We start from the raw sequence: 22,127 nt of genomic DNA, 5'->3' as shown, positions 1-22,127 counted from the left end.
CATGTGCAACATTGGATCCTTCACACCACTTCTGCAGCTGTCATCATTCCACAAACATTACAGCAGACTCACAACACTCTAGACTTAACTGGCGTGGTGTCCAGACGTTGGGAAACCCGATCCAGAAGCGGCAAAATCCAAAAACAGGCTGAAAACTACTGGCAAGTACCTGTTAATAGGCAGGTAATTGCCTTTAATTCGCTTCCTGCCGCTAGGTGTCGGGTCCATTCGCAAATTGGGGACCCGACACTTGGGAAAGCTGTTTGGAGGCGGGTTGACGGCGGGATCGGAACCCGCTGTCAATCAAATCAAATTTAACCTATGACCCGCCTCCAAACCCGCCCTCTGAGCGCCAGCAAAATCACGGCCAGAGAGACTACATGAACAGACACCAACAGCACCAGAGATGGAGAGTCTACAGGAATAGACACCAACAGTGGCAGAGATAGAGAAACTAAATGATGGCCACCAGTTCCACCACTTTATTCTGCCTAAAGCGGCGAGCTTGTCTGCACAGGGGAGGTTCACTGCCGAAATAGTAAAACATTCAATGCAATTTCAGAAACTGTGCACATGGAGTTATGGTGCGGTCACTGGTCTCTGAGTCGAAGCACAGTTTTAATGGGGTGAACACGGTAAAATGGGAACCAGATCAGATTCTGATTAAAAAAAAGAACTGCACGTGTAGGATGCCTCATCAGACCTCTCAGAAAAGGTCTTCTCGCCAACAATCTTAACAGGAGTTCAAATCCCACCACGGCAGTTTGAGAATTTGAATTCAGTATAAGAAATAGGAAAATAAAAAGCTGGAATCAGTAAAAGTGACCATGAATCTGAATTGCCGCAAAAATTCAACAGGTTCACTAATGTCCTTCAGGGAAGGAAACCTGCTGTCCTTAAAACGGTCTGGTCTATATGTGATTCCAGTCCCATACCAATGTGCTTGATTCTTAATTGCCCTCTGAAGTGACCTAGCAAGCCAGTCAGCGGTATCAAAACTGCTTGCGGCGATTCAGGGAGAAGATCCATCACCACCTTCTCAGGGTAATTAGGGTTGGGCAATAAATGCCGGCCTTGCCAGCGACACCCACACCTCGAGAATGAATGAGAAAAAAAGACCTCTCAGAGCAGACTGGGAAGAAAAACAGGTTGACAACCAACAGGAGGAATCGAAGTTAAGGGAAGGGACTTTGAGGGGGAGATATAAAAATTGCTAAACAGATTAACTATTCATCACTGCTCTGCACAGAATGCCTACATCACAAGATGGGCATCAATCATTGCCACTGACCACATGAGCTTCCAATGCCAGTGTAGGTACCCGGATGAGGTTGGCACTTGCTACAGTAGCAGGGGATGGAAAGACCAGTAGGCAGGTCCATGGTATATGGCAGTCTTCCAGGTAGGATTACTGCAGAACACACTGTCTGCCCACTCTCTTGAACAAAGGACATGGCTACCATCAAGAACTGTACTGAGCAGGTTGCCTGGATGCCTCCCGTCAGATCCAGCCGGAAATCGACCACCATCTGAACACGTATCAGAGAAGCAGTTGGCCCAAGAAAGCCCAGAGTTAAGTGGTTGGTTGGGTCCAGTATGGCTTGCACAGCCTCCATCAGTCCTCCTGCATGTCCATTCCTGGTCTGTCCTCAATGTGCCCACTGGGTCCAATACTGACTGAAACAATCTCCCTACTGGCTTAGAAACATAGGAGTAGGAGTAGGCCATTCGGCCCTTCGAGCCTGCTCCACCATTCAATATGATCATGGCTGATCCTCTATCTCAATACCATATTCTCACTCTCTCCTCATACCCCTTGATGCCTTTTGTGTCTAGAAATCTATCTATCCCCTTCTTAAATATATTCAGTGGCTTGGCCTCCATAGCCTTCTGTGGTAGAGAATTCCACAGGTTCACCACCCTTTGAGTGAAGAAATTTCTCCTCATCTCAGTCCTAAATGTCCCACCCCATATCCTGAGACTGTGACCCCTCGTTCTAGACCCCCCGGCCAGGGGAAACATCCTCCCTGCATCCAGTCTGTCTAGCCCTGTCAGAATTTTATACGTTTCAATGAGATCCCCTCTCATTCTTCTAAACTCTAGTTGACCCAATCTCTCCTCGTAAGACAGTCCTGCCATCCCAGGAATCAGTCTGCACTCCCTCTATGGCAAGTATAACCTTTCTTAGGTAAGGAGACCAAAACAGCACACAGTACTCCAGGTGTGGTCTCACCAAGGTCCTGTATAACTGTAGTAAGACATCCTTGCTCCTGCACTCAAATCCTCTTGCAATGAAGGCCAATATACCATTTGCCTTCCTAACTGCTTGCTGCACCTGCATGTTTGCTTTCAGTGACTGGTGCACAAGGACACCCAGGTCCCTTTGTACATCAACATTTCCCAATCTATCACCATTTAAATAATACTCTGCCTTTCTGTTTTTCCTGCCGAAGTGGATAACTTCACATTTATCCATGTTATACTGCATCGGCCATGTTGGTGTTGGCTTGCTGGTGGAGCATGCTGATCAATAGTTGGCAGTGATAGCTCTACAAGAACAGGTTTCACAATGCTATGTAATCCTATCCTATGTAAATGCAAGATCCAAACAGGAGCATCAGGGCCCGTAGTGGTACGTGCACAGACATAGAGATAGTAGCAATACTGACCAGGGGTGCAGGGACAGGCAGAATGAGGGAGGAGGTGCAGACAAACTGCAGGAGGAGGTGTACAGACTGTGGGAGGAGGTGTAGACAGACTGTGGGAGGTGGTGTAGATGGATGGAGGAAGGAGGAAGAGACAGACAGAGGATGCAGCAGAGAGAGACGGAGGGTGGAGCAGAGACAGATGGAGGGAGGTGTACAGATGGAGGGAGGAATAGAGACAGACGAAAGGAGGAGGTGTAGACAGACCGAAGGTAGAGGTGTAGACAAATGGACAGAGAAAGTGCAGACAGACCATAGGATGAGGTGCAGACAGACCAAAGGAGAAGGTGCAGACAGACCGAGGGAGGAGGTGGAGATAGATGGAGGGAGGAAGGAGGTGTAGACAAGACTGTAGACAAATTAGGAGAGGAGGCACAGACAGACTGAAGGAGGAGTTGCAGAGAGACTGAAGGAGACATACAGCTAGATTGTGAGGACAGATGTAGTGATACGTGCACAGAGGGAGGATATGAAGTTAGATTGAGAGAGAGAGAGAGAGATGCAAATAGATGGATCAAGGTGACAGAGACAGATTAAACGTAAAACAGATGAAGGGAGAAGGAACAGACAGATGAAGGGAGGAGATACACAGACAGACAAAGGGAGAAGGAGACAGACAGGCACACAGAAAGTGGAGATATACAGACAGAAAGAGCAGCACACAGACAGACAGATGAAGGGAAGCGATACACACAGAAGCACACAGACAGACAGAGGGAGGAAATGTATGGCTAGACAGAGGGAGGAGCACACAGACAGACAGAGGGAGATGTGCGGTTAGACAGAGGGAGGAGCAGCAGAAATAATGAATTGGGAAGGAAAGCAAAGGAAAAATGAAGAATAATTACATCTTCAGTCAACTGATTAAAGACTCAGTTCAGAGGAAGAAGGTGAAGTACTAGCAGGCCACAGGAAATTCCATTAATCCTAGCGTGTGCATATAATTCTGTAATTCATATTTTGAAATGTACATTAGTCTGCGAATGTCACTGTGCTCAGGTTTCCTTAAGCTACAGGCTGTTTATAAATCTCTCTAAATGACTTGAATGGCTGCAGATTGAAATGCGGAGTTTGAATTTGAAATACAAAGCTAAGTAATATGCAAGCCTCCGATCCACACAGAACAGAGCATCTCTCTGAGGAAGTGACTGGCACTTCAAAATGACAATTTAAACAATGCCTGTTTGAGTAATAATGGATTAAAAAGCTGCATTATGTGATAATTAAATTATTTAAGGGTTTCTGAGCCTTGTGCAAACTGCATGAGAAGGTTTCAATTCCCCAAACAGCAGTGGCACATTAATAGCCGGTATTTTGTAATAGGCCCATCCCTGTTGTGTACTTCATAGAACCTTACAGCACAGAAGGAGGCCATTCGGCCCATCGTGCCTGTGCCGGCTCTTTGAAAGAGCTGTCAAATTTTTTTCCCCATAACCCTACAAATTAGTCCTCTTCAAGTACACGTCCAATTCCCTTTTGAAAGATCCTATGGAATCTGATTATACCACTCTTCCAGGTAGTGTGTTCCAGATCTTAATAACCCTGTGTGAAAAAAATTCTCCTCATTTCCCCTCTCGTTTTTTTGTCAATTATTTTAAATCTATGACCTCTGGTTACCAACCCACTTGCCAGAGGAAACAGTTTCTCCCTACTTGCTCTATCAAAACCCCTCATCATTTTGAATACCTCTATTAGATCTCCCTTTAACCTTCTCTGCTATAAGGAGAACAATCTCAGCTTCTTCAATGTTTCCACATAACTGAAGTCCCTCATCCCTAGTATTGTCCTGGTAAACCTCCTCTGTACCCTCTCCAAGGCCTTGACATCCTTTCTAAAGTGTGATGGCCAGAATTGTACACAGTACTCCAGCTGAGGCCTAACCAGTGATTTGTAAAAGTTTAGCATGACTTCCTTGTTTTTGTATTCAATGCCCCTAATTACAAAGCCAAGCATCCCATATGCTTTCTTAACCGCCTTATCAACTTGCCCTGCCACCTTCAAAGATTTCTGAATATGCACCCCAAGGCCCCTCTGTTTTTGCACCCCCACCCCCCACCCCCCAGCTCAAAATAGTACCATTTAGATTACACTGGCTCTCCACGTTGTTTCTGCTGCATCACTTCACACTTACCCATATTAAATTGCATCTGCCATGTGTATGCCCATTTCACCAGTCTGTCTATGACTTCCCGAAGTCTCCTACTATCCTGCTCACTATTTACAACAGTGCCAAGTTTTGTACTCCCTATACACAAGTCCAGGTCATTTATATATAAAACAACAACAAATGCAATGTTCCTAATACCGACCCCCGGGGAAGTCCATTGCATACTTATCTCCAGTCAGATAAACATCCGTTTACCACTACTCTCTTCTTCCTATCCCTTAGCCAATTACATATCCAAGTTACCACCGTCCCTTTAATCCTGTGTGCTTCTATTTTTCGATTAAGTCTGTTATGTGGAATCCTGTGTGCTTCTATTTTTCGATTAAGCCTGTTATGTGGAATCCTGTGTGCTTCTATTTTCCGATTACATAGAAACATAGAAGATAGGAGCAGGAGTAGGCCATTCGGCCCCTTGAGCTCACTCCGCCATTTAATGAGATCATGGCTGATCATCCAAATTCAGTACCCTGTCCCTGCCTTCTCCCCATATCCCTTGATCCCTTTAGCCTCAAAAAATATATCCAACTGCTTCTTGAATATATTTAATGAATTGGCCTCAACTGCCCTGTGTGACAGAGAATTCCACAGGTTCACCACTCTCTGGGTGAAGAAATTCCTCCTCATCTCTGTCCTAAATGGCTTACCCCTTATCCTTAGACTGTGACCCCTGGTTCTGGACTCCCCGTCATCAGGAACATCCTTCCTGCATCTAGTCTGTCTAGTCCTGTTAGAATTTTATAAGTTTCAATGAGATCCCCTCTCATTCTTCTAAACTCCAGTGAGTATAAGCCTAATCGACCCAATCTCTCCTCATACGTCATTCCTGCCATCCCAGGTATCAGCCTGGTGAATCTTCGCTGCACTCCTTCCATGGCAAGAACATCCTTCCTCAGATAAGGCGACCAAAACTGCACACAATACTCAAGGTGTGGTCTCACCAAGGCCCTGTACAACTGCAGCAAGACATCCTTGCTCCTGTACTCGAATCCACTCGCTACGAAGGCCAACATACCATTTGCCTTTTTAACCGCCTGCTGCACCTGCATGCTTACCTTCAGCGACTGGTGCACAAGGACGCCCAGGTCTCGTTGCACTTCCCCTTCTCCCAATCTATTGCCATTCAGATAATAATCTGCCTTCTTATTTTTGACACCAAAGTGGATAACCTCGCATTTATCCACGTTATATTGCATCTGCCATGCTTCTGCCCAATCACCCAACCTGTCCAAATCATACTGGAGTTTCTCAGCATCCTCCTCACAGCACACACGCCCACCCAGCTTTGTGTCGTCTGCAAACTTGGAGATATTACATCTAGTTCCCTCGTCCAGATCATTAATATATATTGTGAATAGCTGGGGTCCTAGGACCGATCCCTGCGGTACCCTACTAGACACTGCCTGCCACTCGGAAAAAGACCCGTTTATTCCAACTCTTTGCTTTCTGTCATCCAACCAGTTCTCTATCCGTCAATACCTTGCCCCCAATCCCATGTGCCTTAACTTTACACGCTAATCTTTCATGCTAATCTTTTACCTAGTGAACCAGCTGGGAGAGAGGAACGGGGCCCGCAGGAGGTGACCGAAGGTACGGATGAAAAGTTGGTAGTGGTGGGGGAGGTGGGGTGGTGGACGTACTCTCAAAGGAGGGGAGAGAGGTAGCGAGGATGGAGGGGCTTAGGACTGCAAGGGACACGTTGACTGAAGGCAGCACCACCAATGGAACTCTCCGGGGGCGGGTGGGGGGTGGGATTCGTGGAGACACGCGGTAAAATAGAACTGAAGTTTGATGGTGAATTTGCACCATTGGTCAATTCACTAACAACAGTGTGTGCACGTGTGAACACAGTCAAGAATTCCTTAAATATAATTTGCTAGCACGCTAAAAAAAAATTTCCTTCAGTCGTGTCCTTCAATGTCCTGACACTGCTGGGTATAAAGGCAGCGACTTCCCACTCTGTTGCCTGGACCCCATTAACCAGTGGCCCCATGGGTCAGGTTCAGTAGAAACCTACGCAGTGGCTGCGGCAGCTGCTCATCTCCAAAAGGACCACCCTACACTGCGCCAGGGGGTGGGAAGGTCTGCAGATCACAGCCCCCGATGGACAGTGCAGAGAAACTCCTTGTTGGGGGGAGGCGGGGGTTTGTGGGCAACACAACCACAACAAACCCTCATTTAAAATCCATTAGCCCATCGTGGCACGCAATAGCTTAGCACTTGCTCGTTTGCATCAATCACCGTGAATTGGAGCAGCCATCCTTACCTTGCCGTGTGTTGTACTGTCTCATTTGTACCTCCTCCACGCATTCTGCAGCAAACCAGCCAGTCCGACCTTTTACTGTCCCTTCCCAGAATCCTCCCTCGCCGATGCTCAGCACTGCAAGAGAGAGAGAGGTGGTACGTTAGCATTAGGGGTACCTTGAGCTGGATAAAGTCTAAAGTGGGGTCAACGCACGGTCACTATTCAGCACACTGACCTGAGTCACTGATAGCTGCACACACACACACACACACACACACACACAGCACTGTCCCAAATCAATGACAGCGCATTCACACGCAGAGCACTGGCCCAAGTCATTGAGACCAACACACACAGCACTGTTCCAAGCGTTTGCAGCCCAGTTCTGATGAAAGGTCTGAAATGCTAACTGTTTCTCTCTCCACAGATGCTGCCTGACCTGCTGAGTTTTTCCAGCATTTTCTGTTTTTATTACACACAGTTCTGTCCCAAGTCGTTAAGACCAACATACACACACACACAGTACTGTCACCAACACACACACACACAGTACTGTCCCAAGTTACTGAGACCAACACACACACACACACACAGTACTGTCACCAACACACACACACACACACACACACACACACACACACACTACTGTCCCAAGTTACTGAGCCCAACATACACACACACACAGTACTGTCACCAACACACACACACATAGTACTGTCCCAAGTTACTGAGCCCAACATACACACAGTACTGTCACCGACACACACACACACAGTACTGTCACCAACACACACACACACACACACACACACACACACAGTACTGTCACCAACACACACACACACATAGTACTGTCCCAAGTTACTGAGACCAACATACACACACACACAGTACTGTCACCGACACACACACACACACACACACACACACACAGTACTGTCACCAACACACACACACACACAGTACTGTCACCAACACACACACACAGAGTACTGTCACCAACACACACACACACAGTACTGTCACCAACACACACACACACACACACACTACTGTCACCAACACACATACACACATAGCACTGTCCCAAGTTACTGAGACCAACACATACAGTACTGTCACCAACACACACACACACATAGTACTGTCCCAAGTTACTGAGACCAACATACACACACACACAGTACTGTCACCGACACACACACACACACACACACACACAGTACTGTCACCAACACACACACACACAGTACTGTCACCAACACACACACACACATAGCACTGTCCCAAGTTACTGAGACCAACACATACAGTACTGTCACCAACACACACACACAGTACTGTCACCAACACACACACACAGTACTGTCACCAACACACACACACACAGTACTGTCACCAACACACACACACACACAGTACTGTCACCAACACACACACACACACAGTACTGTCACCAACACACACACACACACACTACTGTCACCAACACACACACACACAGTAGTCACCAACACACACACACACAGTACTGTCACCAACACACACACACACACAGTACTGTCACCAACACACAGTACTGTCACCAACACACACACACACACAGTACTGTCACCAACACACACACACAGTACTGTCACCAACACACACACACACACACACACACAGTACTGTCACCAACACACACACACAGTAGTCACCAACACACACACACACACAGTACTGTCACCAACACACACACACACAGTACTCTCACCAACACACACACACACAGTACTGTCACCAACACACACACACACACACACACACACACAGTACTGTCACCAACACACACACATACAGTAGTCACCAACACACACACACACACAGTACTGTCACCAACACACACACACACACACACACACACACTACTGTCACCAACACACACACACACACACAGTACTGTCACCAACACACACACACACAGTACTGTCACCAACACATACAGTACTGTCACCAACACACACACACACACACACACACACAGTACTGTCACCAACACACACACACACACACACAGTACTGTCACCAACACACACACACAGTACTGTCACCAACACACACACACACAGTACTGTCACCAACACACACACACACACACACACACACACACAGTACTGTCACCAACACACACACACACAGTACTGTCACCAACACACACACACACACAGTACTGTCACCAACACACACACACACACACACACAGTACTGTCACCAACACACACACACACACACAGTACTGTCACCAACACACACACACACACACAGTACTGTCACCAACACACACACACACACACACAGTACTGTCACCAACACACACACACACACAGTACTGTCGCCAACACACACACACACACAGTACTGTCACCAACACACACACACACACACACACAGTACTGTCACCAACACACACACACACACACACAGTACTGTCACCAACACACACACACACAGTACTGTCACCAACACACACACACACACACAGTACTGTCACCAACACACACACACACACAGTACTGTCACCAACACACACACACACACACACACACATACACACCGTACTGTCACCAACACACACACATACACACACACACAGTACTGTCACCAACACACACACATACACACACACACAGTACTGTCACCAACACACACACATACAGTAGTCACCAACACACACACACACAGTACTGTCACCAACACACACACACACAGTACTGTCACCAACACACACACACACAGTACTGTCACCAACACACACACATACACACACACACAGTACTGTCACCAACACACACACATACAGTAGTCACCAACATACACACACACAGTACTGTCACCAACACACACACACACAGTACTGTCACCAACACACACACACACACACACACACACACACAGTACTGTCACCAACACACACACATACAGTAGTCACCAACACACACACAGTACTGTCACCAACACACACACACACACAGTACTGTCACCAACACACACACACACACACACACACAGTACTGTCACCAACACACACAGTACTGTCACCAACACACACACACACACACACAGTACTGTCACCAACACACACACACACACACACACACACACAGTACTGTCACCAACACACACACACACACACACAGTACTGTCACCAACACACACACACACACAGTACTGTCACCAACACACATAGCACTGTCCCAAGTTACTGAGACCAACACATACAGTACTGTCACCAACACACACACACACATAGTACTGTCACCAACACACACAGTACTGTCACCAACACACATACACACATAGCACTGTCCCAAGTTACTGAGACCAACACACACACATATACACACACAGCACTGACTTCAAGGTGATATAGACAGGCTAAGTGAGTGGGCAAGAACATGGCAAATGGAATATAATGTGGAGAAAAATTTGAAGTTATCCACTTTAGTAGGAAATATAGAAAACCAGAGTATTTTTTAAATGGTGAGGAATTGGGAAATGTTGGTGTTCAGAGGGACCTGGAAAGTTAACATGCAGGTACAGCAAGCAATTAGGAAAGTAAATGGTATGTTGGCCTTTATTACAAGAGGATTTGAATATAAGAGTAAAGACGTCTTATGCAATTATATAGGGCCCTGTGAGACCACACCTGGAGTATTGTGTACAGTTTTGGTCTCCTTACCTAAGAAAGGATATGCTTGCCATAGAGGGAGTGCAACGAAGGTTCACCAGACTGTTTCCTGGGATGGGGGGATTGTCCTATGAGGAGAGATTGAGTAGACTAGGCCTATATTCTCTAGAGTTTAGAAGAATGAGAGGTGATCTCATTGAAACATACAAAATTCTTACAGGGCTTGACAGGGTAGATGCAAGGAGGGTGTTTCCCCTGGCTGGGGAGTCTAGAACCAGGGGTCACAGTCTCAGAATAAGGGGTCAGCCATTTAGGACTGAGATGAGGAGCAATTTCTTCACTCAGAGTGTGGCGAATCCTTGGAATTCTCTACCCCAGAGAGCTGTGGAGGCTCAGTTGTTGAGTATATTCAAGACAGAGATCGATAGATAGGATATTAAGGGAATCAAGGGATATGGAGATAGTGCAGGCAAGTGGAGTTGAGGTCGAAGATCAGCCATGATCTTATTGAATGGCAGAGCAGGCTCGAGTGGCCAAATGGCCTACTCCTGCTCCTATTTCTTATGTTCTTCTGACCCAAGTTACTGAGACCAACACACACGCACACAGCACTAGTCCGAGTCATTGAGACCAACACACACACAGCACTGGCCCAAGTTACTGAGACCAACACACACACACACAGGAAGCACTGGCTCAAGTTAATGAGACCAACATACACACGCATCACTGGTCCAAATTACTGAGACCAACACAGCCATTTCTTGATATCACGCAGAGTGAATCGAATTGGCTGAAGACTGGCTTTTGTGACGGTGGGGACCTCAGGAAGAGGCCAAGATGGATCATCTCATGGGTGGTGGGGGTCTGGAACTCCCTGCCTGAAAGAGTGGTAGAGGCACAAACCCTCATCGCATTTAAAAAGTACTTCGATATGCACTTGAAGTGCCATAACCTACAAGGCTATGGACCAAGAGCTGGAAAGTGGGATTAGGCTGGATAGCTCTTTTTCGGCCGGCACAAACACGATGGGCCCAATGGCCCCCTTCTGTGCCGTAAATTTCTATGACTCTATGATCTACTTGGCACTTGTGGCTGAAGACAGTTACAAACACTTCTGCCTTGTCTTCTGCACCCATGTGCTGGGCTCCACCATCATTGAGGATGGGGATGTTCATGGAGTCTCCTCCTCCTGTTAGTTGTTTAATTATCCACCACCACACACAGTTGCTGAGACCAACACACACAGCACTGGCCCGAGTCACTGAGACCAACACACACACACACACACACACACACACACAGCACTGGCCTGAGTCACTGAGACCAACACACATACACACTCAGCACTGGCCCCAGTCACTTAGACCAGTGCGCACACACACAGCACTGGCCCGAGTCATTGAGACCAACGCACACGCGCACGCACAGTACTGTTCCAAGTTACTGAGACCAACACACACACACACACACACACACACACACACACACACACACACAGAGCACTGGCCCGAGTCACTGAGACCAACACACACACACAGCACTGGCCAAGTCACTGAGACCAACACACACACACAGCACTGGCCAAGTCACTGAGACCAACACACACACACAGCACTGGCCAAGTCACTGAGACCAACACACACACACACACATGCAGATACAGACTCACACATACACAGACCATGTGACTGAAATTAACACAATAACCAATATTTGATTTATGAATATAAAACAGTGAAGATTGTACATGCTAGATCTGTGGTATATATAGCAATAGCTAGTCAGAGATGTAATTAGGAATGGGCAATAAATGCTGGCCTTGCCAGTAACGCCCACATCCCATGAATGAATACAATTGCAAAGCCTTATCATTTAGCTGAAAGAAAAGAAAATCATACAGCCCAACCAGCTCGTGTCCCTCTTCTCCATGCATCTCAGCTTTCTGGTTTGACATTTAGACAGCTCCCTCACTGTCACTCAGTAATCCCTCCCCCCAGCACCCTTTGTTACTGTTTTTATCTCTATTGATGTTAATCCAGTTTCCTCACACAGTCACTCAGTAACTTCTCTCCTCCGGCGTTACTAACTGTATTTCTACTGATGTTAATCCAGCTCCCTCACACTGTTGGCTTCAGTAACTTCTCTTTCCCCAGGTGGACATCCCAAACCATCTCATCAATACTTTCAGCTGAAATATATTTAAAAAAATTGCTAAGCAACAAAAAAATCAATGGAGGGGAAAAAAAGGGAAAATTGTACAGGCAGACATGGTGACCCTGCTGTTGTTCAGTGTTGTAAAGCCACATGCATTAAATAAACAAGTTGTTTTAAAGGGCCCTGCTGATAGCTCAGCTGGTTGAGGCAGTGAATAACTGGGATTCACGTATGAGACCCGCTCCTTGTGATGGGTCAGTCTTGGGGTGACAGTCAGGGGAAAAGCGGCAGCTTCTGCCACTGTGTAGTGATTCCTGCTAAACGCTGCATGTGTCTGCATGTCTTTTGAGGATCGCCACAGGGTTGGCCCATATGCCCTCCATGAACAACAGCCTCTTGAACCTCAACGTCTGGCCTCACACCTCAACAATGGCCACTACACTGAGATACCAGCGGTCACCCCATCCCAGTGGAGATGTAGCCTAGCCAGAGTCTGTCCCATCAGAAGAGAGAGGAAACTGGGTAAAACAAGAAGACTATTATTATTAATTCTCCGGACGTGGGCGTCGCTGGCAGGTTACCCAGCTTAGGTGATGTTAGGCCACCTTCATGAACCACTGCATGTGGTTTGACACATGCCAATCATGTCTTTTGGATAAGTGACAGCTGTGGCTCAGTCACAATGTTCTCTCTAATTTTTTTTCCTGCGCAGGCTCTTTAAATTTGCTGCACGGCCACTGCGCGGTATCTCTTCCAGCGGCACCGCTGGTGAGCGGCATGCGTGGGACTTCGCGATTGGTGCATGGCTGCGCACCTAAGGGGGAACATTGTTCAGTAGGTAGCAATCTCACCTCTGAATCAGAAGGTTGTGGGTTGAAGTACCACTCCAGAGACTTGAGAACAAAAAAAATCTAGGCTGACACTCCAGTGCAGTGCACCGAGGGAGAGCTGCACTGTAGAAGGTGTCGTCTTTCAGATGAGATGTTAAACCGAGGCCTCATCTGCTCTCTCAGGTGGACGTAAAAGATCCTATGGCACTATTTCGGAGAAGAACAGTGGAGTTCTCCCCGGTGACCTGGCTAATATTTATCCCTCAATCAACATCACTAAAAACAGATTTTCTGGTCATTATCACATTGCTGTTTGTGGGAGCTTGCTGTGCGCAAATGGGCTGCCACGTTTCCTACATTACAACAGTGACTGCACTTCAAAAGTATTTCATTGGCTGTAAAGTGCTTTAGCATTCTGAGATCGTGAAAGGCGTTATATAAATGCAAGTCGCTTTTTTTTCTTTAAGAAAGTGGGCAGTGTGTTCTGCAGTTATCCCACCTGGAAGACCACTGTATACCATGGACCTGCCCACTGGTTTTTGATTTTCTTGGTGAAGTAACAGGGAAGATTGATGAAGGGAATGCAATGGATGTTGTCTACATGGATTTTAGGAAGGTGTTTGACAAGGTACCACATAGAAGGCTGGTTAACAAAATTGAGGCTCATGGAATAGGTGGGTCAGTGGCAGCTTGGATAAGGAATTGGCCTAAGGACAAAAAACAGCGAGTTGTGGTGAAAATGACTGTTTTTCAGACTGGAGGATGGTAGACAGTGGTGTTCCCCAAGGGTCAGTGCTGGGGCCACTGCTTTTTTTGATATATATAAATGACCTGGATATTGGAATAGAGTAGAATTTCTAAATTTGCTGATGACACCAAACTTGGGGGTGTGGCGAACATTGAGGATGATACCAATCGACTGCAACAGGATATAGAAAGGCTAGCAGAATGGGCAGATGGAATTTAATACAGAGAAGTGTGAGGTTATGCATTTTGGCAGAAGGAACAGGGAGAGGCAATAAACACTTAATTGCAGAGTTTTAAAGAGTGTGCAGGGACAGAGGGACCTGGGAGTTAATGTGCATAGGTCCCTGAAGGTGGCAGGACATATTGAGAGAGTGGTTAGCAAAGCATATGGGATCTTGGGCTTCATAAATAGAGGTATTGAGTACAAAAGTAGAGAAGTTATGCTGAACCTTCATAAAGCGCTGGTTAGGCCACAACTGGAGTATTGCGTCCAGTTCTGGTCACCACACTTTAGGAAGGATGTGAAGGCACTTGAGAGGGTGCATAGGAGATTTACCAGAATGGTTCCGGGGATGGGGGATCTTAGCTACAAGGACAGGTTGGAGAAGCTAGATTTGTTTTCATTAGAGCAAAGGAGGTTGAGGGGTAATTTGATAGAGGTGTACAAGATTATGACAGGTTTGGATAGGCTAGACGGGGAAAGGCTGTTCCCACTAGTTGATGGTACAAGGACTAAGGGACACAGATTTAAGGTTTTGGGCAAGAGATACAGGGGCGATGTGAGGAAAAACTGTTTTACGTAGCGAGTGGGGAGGACCTGGAACATGCTGCCGACGGAAGTGGTGGAAGCGGAGACAGTCAATGTTTTCAAGGGGAGACTGGATAGGCACTTAAGGGAAATAAACTTGCAGGGCTACGGGAATAGAGCGGGGGAATGGGACTGACTGAATTGCTCTAGAGAGCCGGCGCTGTCACTGTAGCAAGTGCCAACTTCAAGTAAGCACCTACATTGGCATTGGGTGCTCATGTGGTCAGTGGCAATGTACAAGAACAAGGATGTCTTGCTGCAGTTGTACAGGGCCTTGGTGAGACCACACCTTGAGTATTGTGTGCAGTTTTGGTCACCTTACCTGAGGAAGGACGTTCTTGCCATGGAAGGAGTGCAGCGAAGATTCACCAGGCTGATACCTGGGATGGCAGGAATGACTTATGAGGAGAGATTGTGTTGATTGGGCTTATACTCACTGGAGTTTAGAAGATTGAGAGGGGATCTCATCGAAACCTATAAAATTCTGTCAGGCCTGGACAGACTAGATGCAGGAAGGATGTTTCTGATGGCCGGGGAGTCCAGAACCAGGGGTCATAGTCTAAGGATAAGGGGTAAGCCATTTAGGACTGAAATGAGGAGGAATTTCTTCACCCACAGAGTGGTGAACCTGTGGAATTCTCTGCCACAGAGGGCGGTGGAGGCCAGTTCATTAAGTATATTCAAGAAAGAGTTGGATATATTTCTTAAGGCTAAAGGGATCAAGGGATATGGGGAGAAGACAGGGACTGGGTACTGAATTTGGATGATCAGCCATGATCTCATTGAATGGCGGAGCAGGCTCGAAGGGCCGAATGGCCTACTCGTGCTCCTATCTTCTATGTATCTATGTATCTATGATGCCTATCTCGTGATGTAGGCGCTCTGTGTAGAGCAGTGTATCAAAAAACAATGAACAGTTATAAAAACAGAAAATGCTGGAAATACTCAGTAGGTAGGGCAGCATCTGTGGAGAGAGAAACAGAGTTAACATTCATTAATGAATAGTTAATCTGTTCAGGATTTTTTGTAATTCATTCTCAGGATATGGGCATAGCTGGCAAAGCCAGCATTTATTGCCCATCCCTAGTCACCCTGAAAAGTGGTGGTAAGCTTTCTTCTTGGACCACTGCATGATACAACTTAGTGGCTTGCTAGGCCACTTCTGAGGGCAGTTAAACACATTGTGGGACTGGAGTTGCATATAGGTCAGACTGGGTAAGGACGGCAGGTTTCCTTCCCTAAAGGACATGAGTGAACCAGCTGGGTTTTTACAACAATCAAACAGCTTCATGGTAATGTTTAATGATACCAGCTTTTTTATTTCCCAATTTTTTAAACTGAATTCTCATTCTCAAACTGCCATGGTGGCACTTGAACTTGCATTCTCTGGTTGATTAGCACAGTAACATAACCACTACACTACTGAAGCGCTTGTGAAACAAACAAGTCACTTTATCCTTGAATTGTCACCGTCTTTGATCCAACAAAAAAATGACATTGAAGAAAATTGCACGGAAAGGGAGGGCAATGTCTCAATGAAACATAAAATTCTTTGAGGGCTTAACATGGTCGATGCTGAGAGGTTGTTTCCCCTGGCTGGATAAACTAGAACTACAACAACAACTTGTATTTATGTAGTGCCTTTAACGTAGTAAAACGTCCCAAGGCGTTTCACAGGAGTATTATAAGACAAAAAATTTGACATCAAGCCACATAAGGAGAAATTAGGGTAGGTGGCCAAAAACTAGGGGTCATAGACTCAGGATAAGGGGTCGGCCATTTAGGACTGAGATAAGGAGAAATTTCTTCACTCAGAGCTTTGTGAATCTTTGGAATTCTCTATCCCAAAGGGCTGGGGATGCTCAGTCATTGAGTATAATGCCTCGATTTTAAAATTATCGATGTTTTCAAATCCCTCCACGGCTGTGCCTTCAGCTGCCTAGGCACTAATTCTGGAATTCTCTCCCTAAACCTCTCTGCCTCTCTTTCCTCGTTTGAGATACTCCTTAAAACCTACCTCTTTAAACAAGCTTTTGGTCATCTACCCTAATATCTCCTTATTTGGCTCGATGTCAAGTTTTGTTTGATAACGCTTCTGTGAAGTGCCTTGGGATGTTTTACCACGTTAAAGGTTCTATATAAATGCAAGTTGTTGTTGTTGTATATTCAAGACTGAGATTGATGGCCCAGATATTGCGGTGGTAATGACAGCAAAACTGTCAGCGTTTGTCATCATTACCCCTCTGAAACTGACTGTGACTTCAGGATTTAGCGCGTGCGCAGATAAACGTGGAGGTCAGTCATTCCCTGCTGCGCCACAGGGTGGGCTGCGGAACTCCCCATAGCCGGCAATCAGTGAAATCACTTGAACTGACGAAAACTTCCCTTTTCCATTCTAATATCGCTGTTAAACACCCTGTAAAAAGTTAAGCCTTGTTGAAAGAGGTGTAACTGGGGTTCTAATGGTGTTCTGACTGCTGAGCAACTGTTCTGGCCCTGAAAAACTAATTTTATATTTGTGGCATGTCAAATTTCTCCATTATGATAAAAAAATACTAAATTTTAAAAATAATTTTTAAAATTCTTTTTTTTAAAAAAGTTTGTTTATGATATTTCAGCTTCTACCTTAACCCCATGTGTACATCCCAATCTTTATTTCACACTCTGTACATTTTTTTAAAAGTTAATAATAAAAGCTGCCTTTTATTTCCTGGTTTGCTGTCTGTGAGAATTCTTCAATGTGATTGGCTGCTTAGCCAGCTGATGGCATCACTGCTGCTGTATGCTGGAGATCCCCTTTTGACAGCGCTACAATCAAGGTCAAGAAAGCAAAAGTTTTTGCCACAGAGATCGCAAGATCTTTGTGAGCAGCTTTCTTCGAGGTCAGCAGCGACCGCCGTCACTTCATTGCTGACTGCAAATTCAGGGCCGATAGATTTTTGGACACTAAGGGAATCAAGGGATATGGTGATAGGGCGGGAAAGTGGAGTGGAGGTAGAAGATCAGCCATGATCTTATTAAATGGCGGAGCAGGCTCGAGGGGCCGTACGGCCTACTCTTGCTCCTATTTCTTATAAGTGTCAGTCACCTTCCATGGGTAGGAATGAAGCTCAGCCTAACATTGGAATGCTGGGGTGTGTCATTCTGCCGCAAGAATATGAGAACTGTTTAAAATTGTAAAGCAGCATCGATTCTGTCACACTCAGGTCCATGTTGGCAATAATTATCTGGTAAATGTGTATTTTTAGACGTGATTAAAAGAGATATCTCTGGGATTTGCTGCACTATCCTTTCTAACTTTCACTAAGTGTCTCAGACACCCGAATCAATAAGACTATTAATGCTCTTTGGTCAGTCCATTATTGAACAGGATTGTTCAAAGTACTGATTCATCCAAAGACTATAAAAGATGCAACAGAAAGGGAGAAAGGGAAGTGCAGAACTGAGCATGAAATATATTTCAGGCCATGGCAATATCTGCTGTAGTAGCTAAGGAACCAGTATAAAGCCAACATACTATCTATTGGGCCACATGACTTTGGAGCCCAGGAGCTCTCTGGAGGGCCCTAGCAACAGCTCCAGGGTCGAAGATATCAGTGCAGGTCCTTGAAACAACTACAGGGTTAAAATATACAGGAACATAGGAACAGGAGTAGACCATTCAGCCCCTCGAGTCCTTCTCAGCAGGAAGTTATGCTAAACCTTTATAAATCACTGGTTCGGCCTCAGTTGGAGTATTGTGTCCAATTCTGGACACCACACTTTAGGAAGGATGTCAAAAGCTTGGAGAGGGTGAAGAGGAGACTTACCAGAATGGTACCAGGGATGAGACACTTCTGTTATGTGGAGAATAGAAAAGCTGGGATTGTTCTCCTTGGAGCAGAGAAGGTTAAGGGGAGACGTAATAGAGGTATTGTCAGAGGTGCTGCCTTTTGGTTGAGATAAATTGAGGTGCATGTAAAAGATCCCATGGTGCTATGTGAAGAAGAACAGCGAGTTCTTCCGGTGTCCTAATCAACATTCTTCCCTCAACTAAAATCATCAAAACTGATTATCTGATCAGTCACATCTGGGGACTTGTGCCAAAATTGGGAGAGCTGTCCCACAGACTAGTCAAGCAACAGCCTGACATAGTCATACTCACAGAATCATACCTTTCAGCCAATGTCCCAAATGCCTCCATCACCATCCCTGGGTATGCCCTGTTCCATCGGCAGGACAGGCCCACCAGGGGTGGCGGCACAGTGGTATAATCGGGAAGCAGCGGCCATGGGAGTCCTCAACATTGACTTAAAAAAAAAATTGTGGGATGTGGGCGTTGCTGGCAAGGCCAGCATTTATTTTCCATCCCTAATTGCCCTTGAGAAGGTGGTGATGAGCCGCTTTCTTGAACCGCTGTTGTCCGTGTGGTGAAGGTACTCCCACAGTGCTGTTAGGTAGGGAGATCCAGGATTATCACCAGCGACGATGAAGGATCGGTGATATACTTCTAAGTCAGGATGGTGTGTGGCTTGGAGGGGAACTTGGAGGTGGTGGTGTTCCCATGCACCTGCTGCCCTTGTCCTTCTAGGTGGAAGAGGTCACGGGTTTGGGAGGTGCTGCCGAAGAAGCTTTGGCGAGTTGCTGCTGTGCATCTTGTAGATGGTATACACTGCAGCCACGTTACGCCGGTGGTGGAGGGAGTGAATGTTTAAGGTGGTGGATGGGGTGCCAATCAAGTGGGCTGCTTTGTCCTGGATGGTGTTGAGCTTCTTGAGTGTTGTTGGAGCTGCACTCATCCAGGCAAGTGGAGAGTATTCCATCACACTCCTTACTTGGTGTCTTGTAGATGGTGGAAAGGCTTTGGGGAGTCAGGAGGTGAGACATTTGCCACAGAATACCCCCCAGCCTCTGACCTGCTCTTGTTGCCACAGTATTTATGTGGCTGGTCCAGTTAAGTTTCTGGTCAATGGTGATCCCCAGGATGTTGTTGGTGGGGGATTCGGCAATGGTAATGCCATTGAATGTCATGGGGTCGTGGTTAGAGTCTTGCTTGTTGGAGATAGTCATTGTCTGGCACTTCTGTGGTGCGAATGATACCTGCCACTTATCAGCCCAAGCTTGAACGTCGTCCAGGTCTTGTTGCATGCGGGCATGGACTGCTTCATTATCTGAGGAGTTGTGAATGGCACTGAACACTGCAGTCATCAGCGAACATCCCCATTTCTGAACTTATGTTGGAGGGAAGGTCATTGATGAAGCAGCTGAAGATGGTTGGGCCTTGGACACTGCCCTGAGGAACTCCTGCAGCGATGTCTGGGGCTGTAATGATTGACCTTCAACCACCACAACCATCTTCCTTTGTGCTAGGTATGACTCCAGCCAGTGGAGTGTTTTCCCCCTGATTCCCATTGGCTTCAGTTTTACTAGGGCTCCTGAATGCCACACTCAGTCAAATGCTGCCTTGATGTCAAGGACAGTCACTCTCACCTCACCTCTAGAATTCAGCTCCTTTGTCCATGTTTGGACCAAGGCTGTAATGAGATCGGGAGCCGAGTGATCTTGGCGGAACCCAAACTGGGCATCAGTGAGCAGGTTATTGGTAAGTGCCGCTTGATAGCACTGTCGATGACGCCTTCCATCACTTTGCTGATGATTGAGAGTAGACTGATGGGGTGGTAATTGGCCGGATTGGATTTGTCCTGCTTTTTGTGGACAGGACATACCTGGGCAGTTTTCCACATGGTCGGATAGATGCCAGTGCTGTAGCTGTACTGGAGCAGCTTGGTTAGAGGTGCGGCTAGTTCTGGAGCACAAGTCTTCAGCATGATAGCTGGGATGATGCCGGGGCCCATAGCCTTTGCTGTATCCAGTGCGCTCAGCCGTTTCTTGATATCACGTGGAGTGAATCGAATTGGCTGAAGACTGGCTTCTGTGATGGTGGGGGCCTCAGGAGGAGGCCGATATGGATCATCCACTCGGCACTTCTGGCTGAAGATCGTTGCAAACGCTTCAGCCTTGTCTTTTGCACTCACGTGCTGGGCTCCACCATCATTGAGGATGGGGATATTCATGGAGCCTCCTCCTCTCGTTAGTTGTTTAATGGTCCACCACCATTCACGACTGGGTGTGGCAGGATTGCAGAGCTTTGATCTGATCCGTCGATTGTGGGATCGCTTATCATGCATGTAGTGCTTTTTAGCATGCATGTAGTGCTGTGTTGCAGCTTCCCCAGGTTGGCACTGCATTTATAAGTACCCCTGGTGCTGCTCCTGGCATCCTCTTCTACACTTCTTATTGAACTCGCCAAAGCTTCTTCGGCAGCACCTCCCAAACCTGCAACTACTACTCTCAATAAGGGCAAGGGCAGCAGGCGCATGGGAACACCATCACCTCCAAGTTCCCCTCCAAGTCACACACCATCCTGACTTGGAAGTATATCGGCGTTCCTTCGTCGTTGCTGGGTTAAGATCCTGGAACTCTCTCCCTAACAGCACTATGGGAGTACCTTCACCACACAGACTGCAGCGGTTCAAGGCGGCGGCTCACCACCACCTTCTCAAGGGCAACTTAGGATGGGCAATAAATGCTGGCCCTGCCAGCGACGGCCACATCCCATGAATGAAAAAATATAAAGCTTGCTGTTTGTGGGATCATACTGTGCACAAATTGGTGACGACATATAGAAAAATAGAAGCAGAAGTAGGCCAATCGGCCCTTCAAGCCTGCTCCGCCATTCAATATGATTATGGCTGAACTCTATCTCAATACCATATTCCCACTCTCTCCCCATACCCCTTGATGCCTTTTGTGTCTAGAAAT

General features: G+C 46.6%; 1 protein-coding gene across 1 annotated transcript in view; it reads right to left on the bottom strand.

Annotated features, from left to right (window-relative positions):
• The window catches only part of shank3a (SH3 and multiple ankyrin repeat domains 3a), a 1,542,118-nt gene that overhangs the window by 614,963 nt on the left and 905,028 nt on the right, over positions 1-22,127 (bottom strand). Inside the window, exon 13 of the mRNA XM_086010558.1 lies at positions 7,136-7,249. Within this exon, the coding sequence (XP_085866684.1) occupies positions 7,136-7,249 (114 nt within the window). The remainder of the gene's footprint in view (positions 1-7,135; positions 7,250-22,127) is intronic.

The sequence above is a fragment of the Somniosus microcephalus genome, chromosome 17 (assembly GCF_052327205.1).
Source record: "Somniosus microcephalus isolate GS21.2 chromosome 17, FLI_Smic_1.0, whole genome shotgun sequence".
Lineage (NCBI taxonomy): Eukaryota > Metazoa > Chordata > Chondrichthyes > Squaliformes > Somniosidae > Somniosus > Somniosus microcephalus.
Note: the sequence above shows the minus strand (reverse complement) of the source record. Positions and strands in the feature narration are given on the sequence as shown.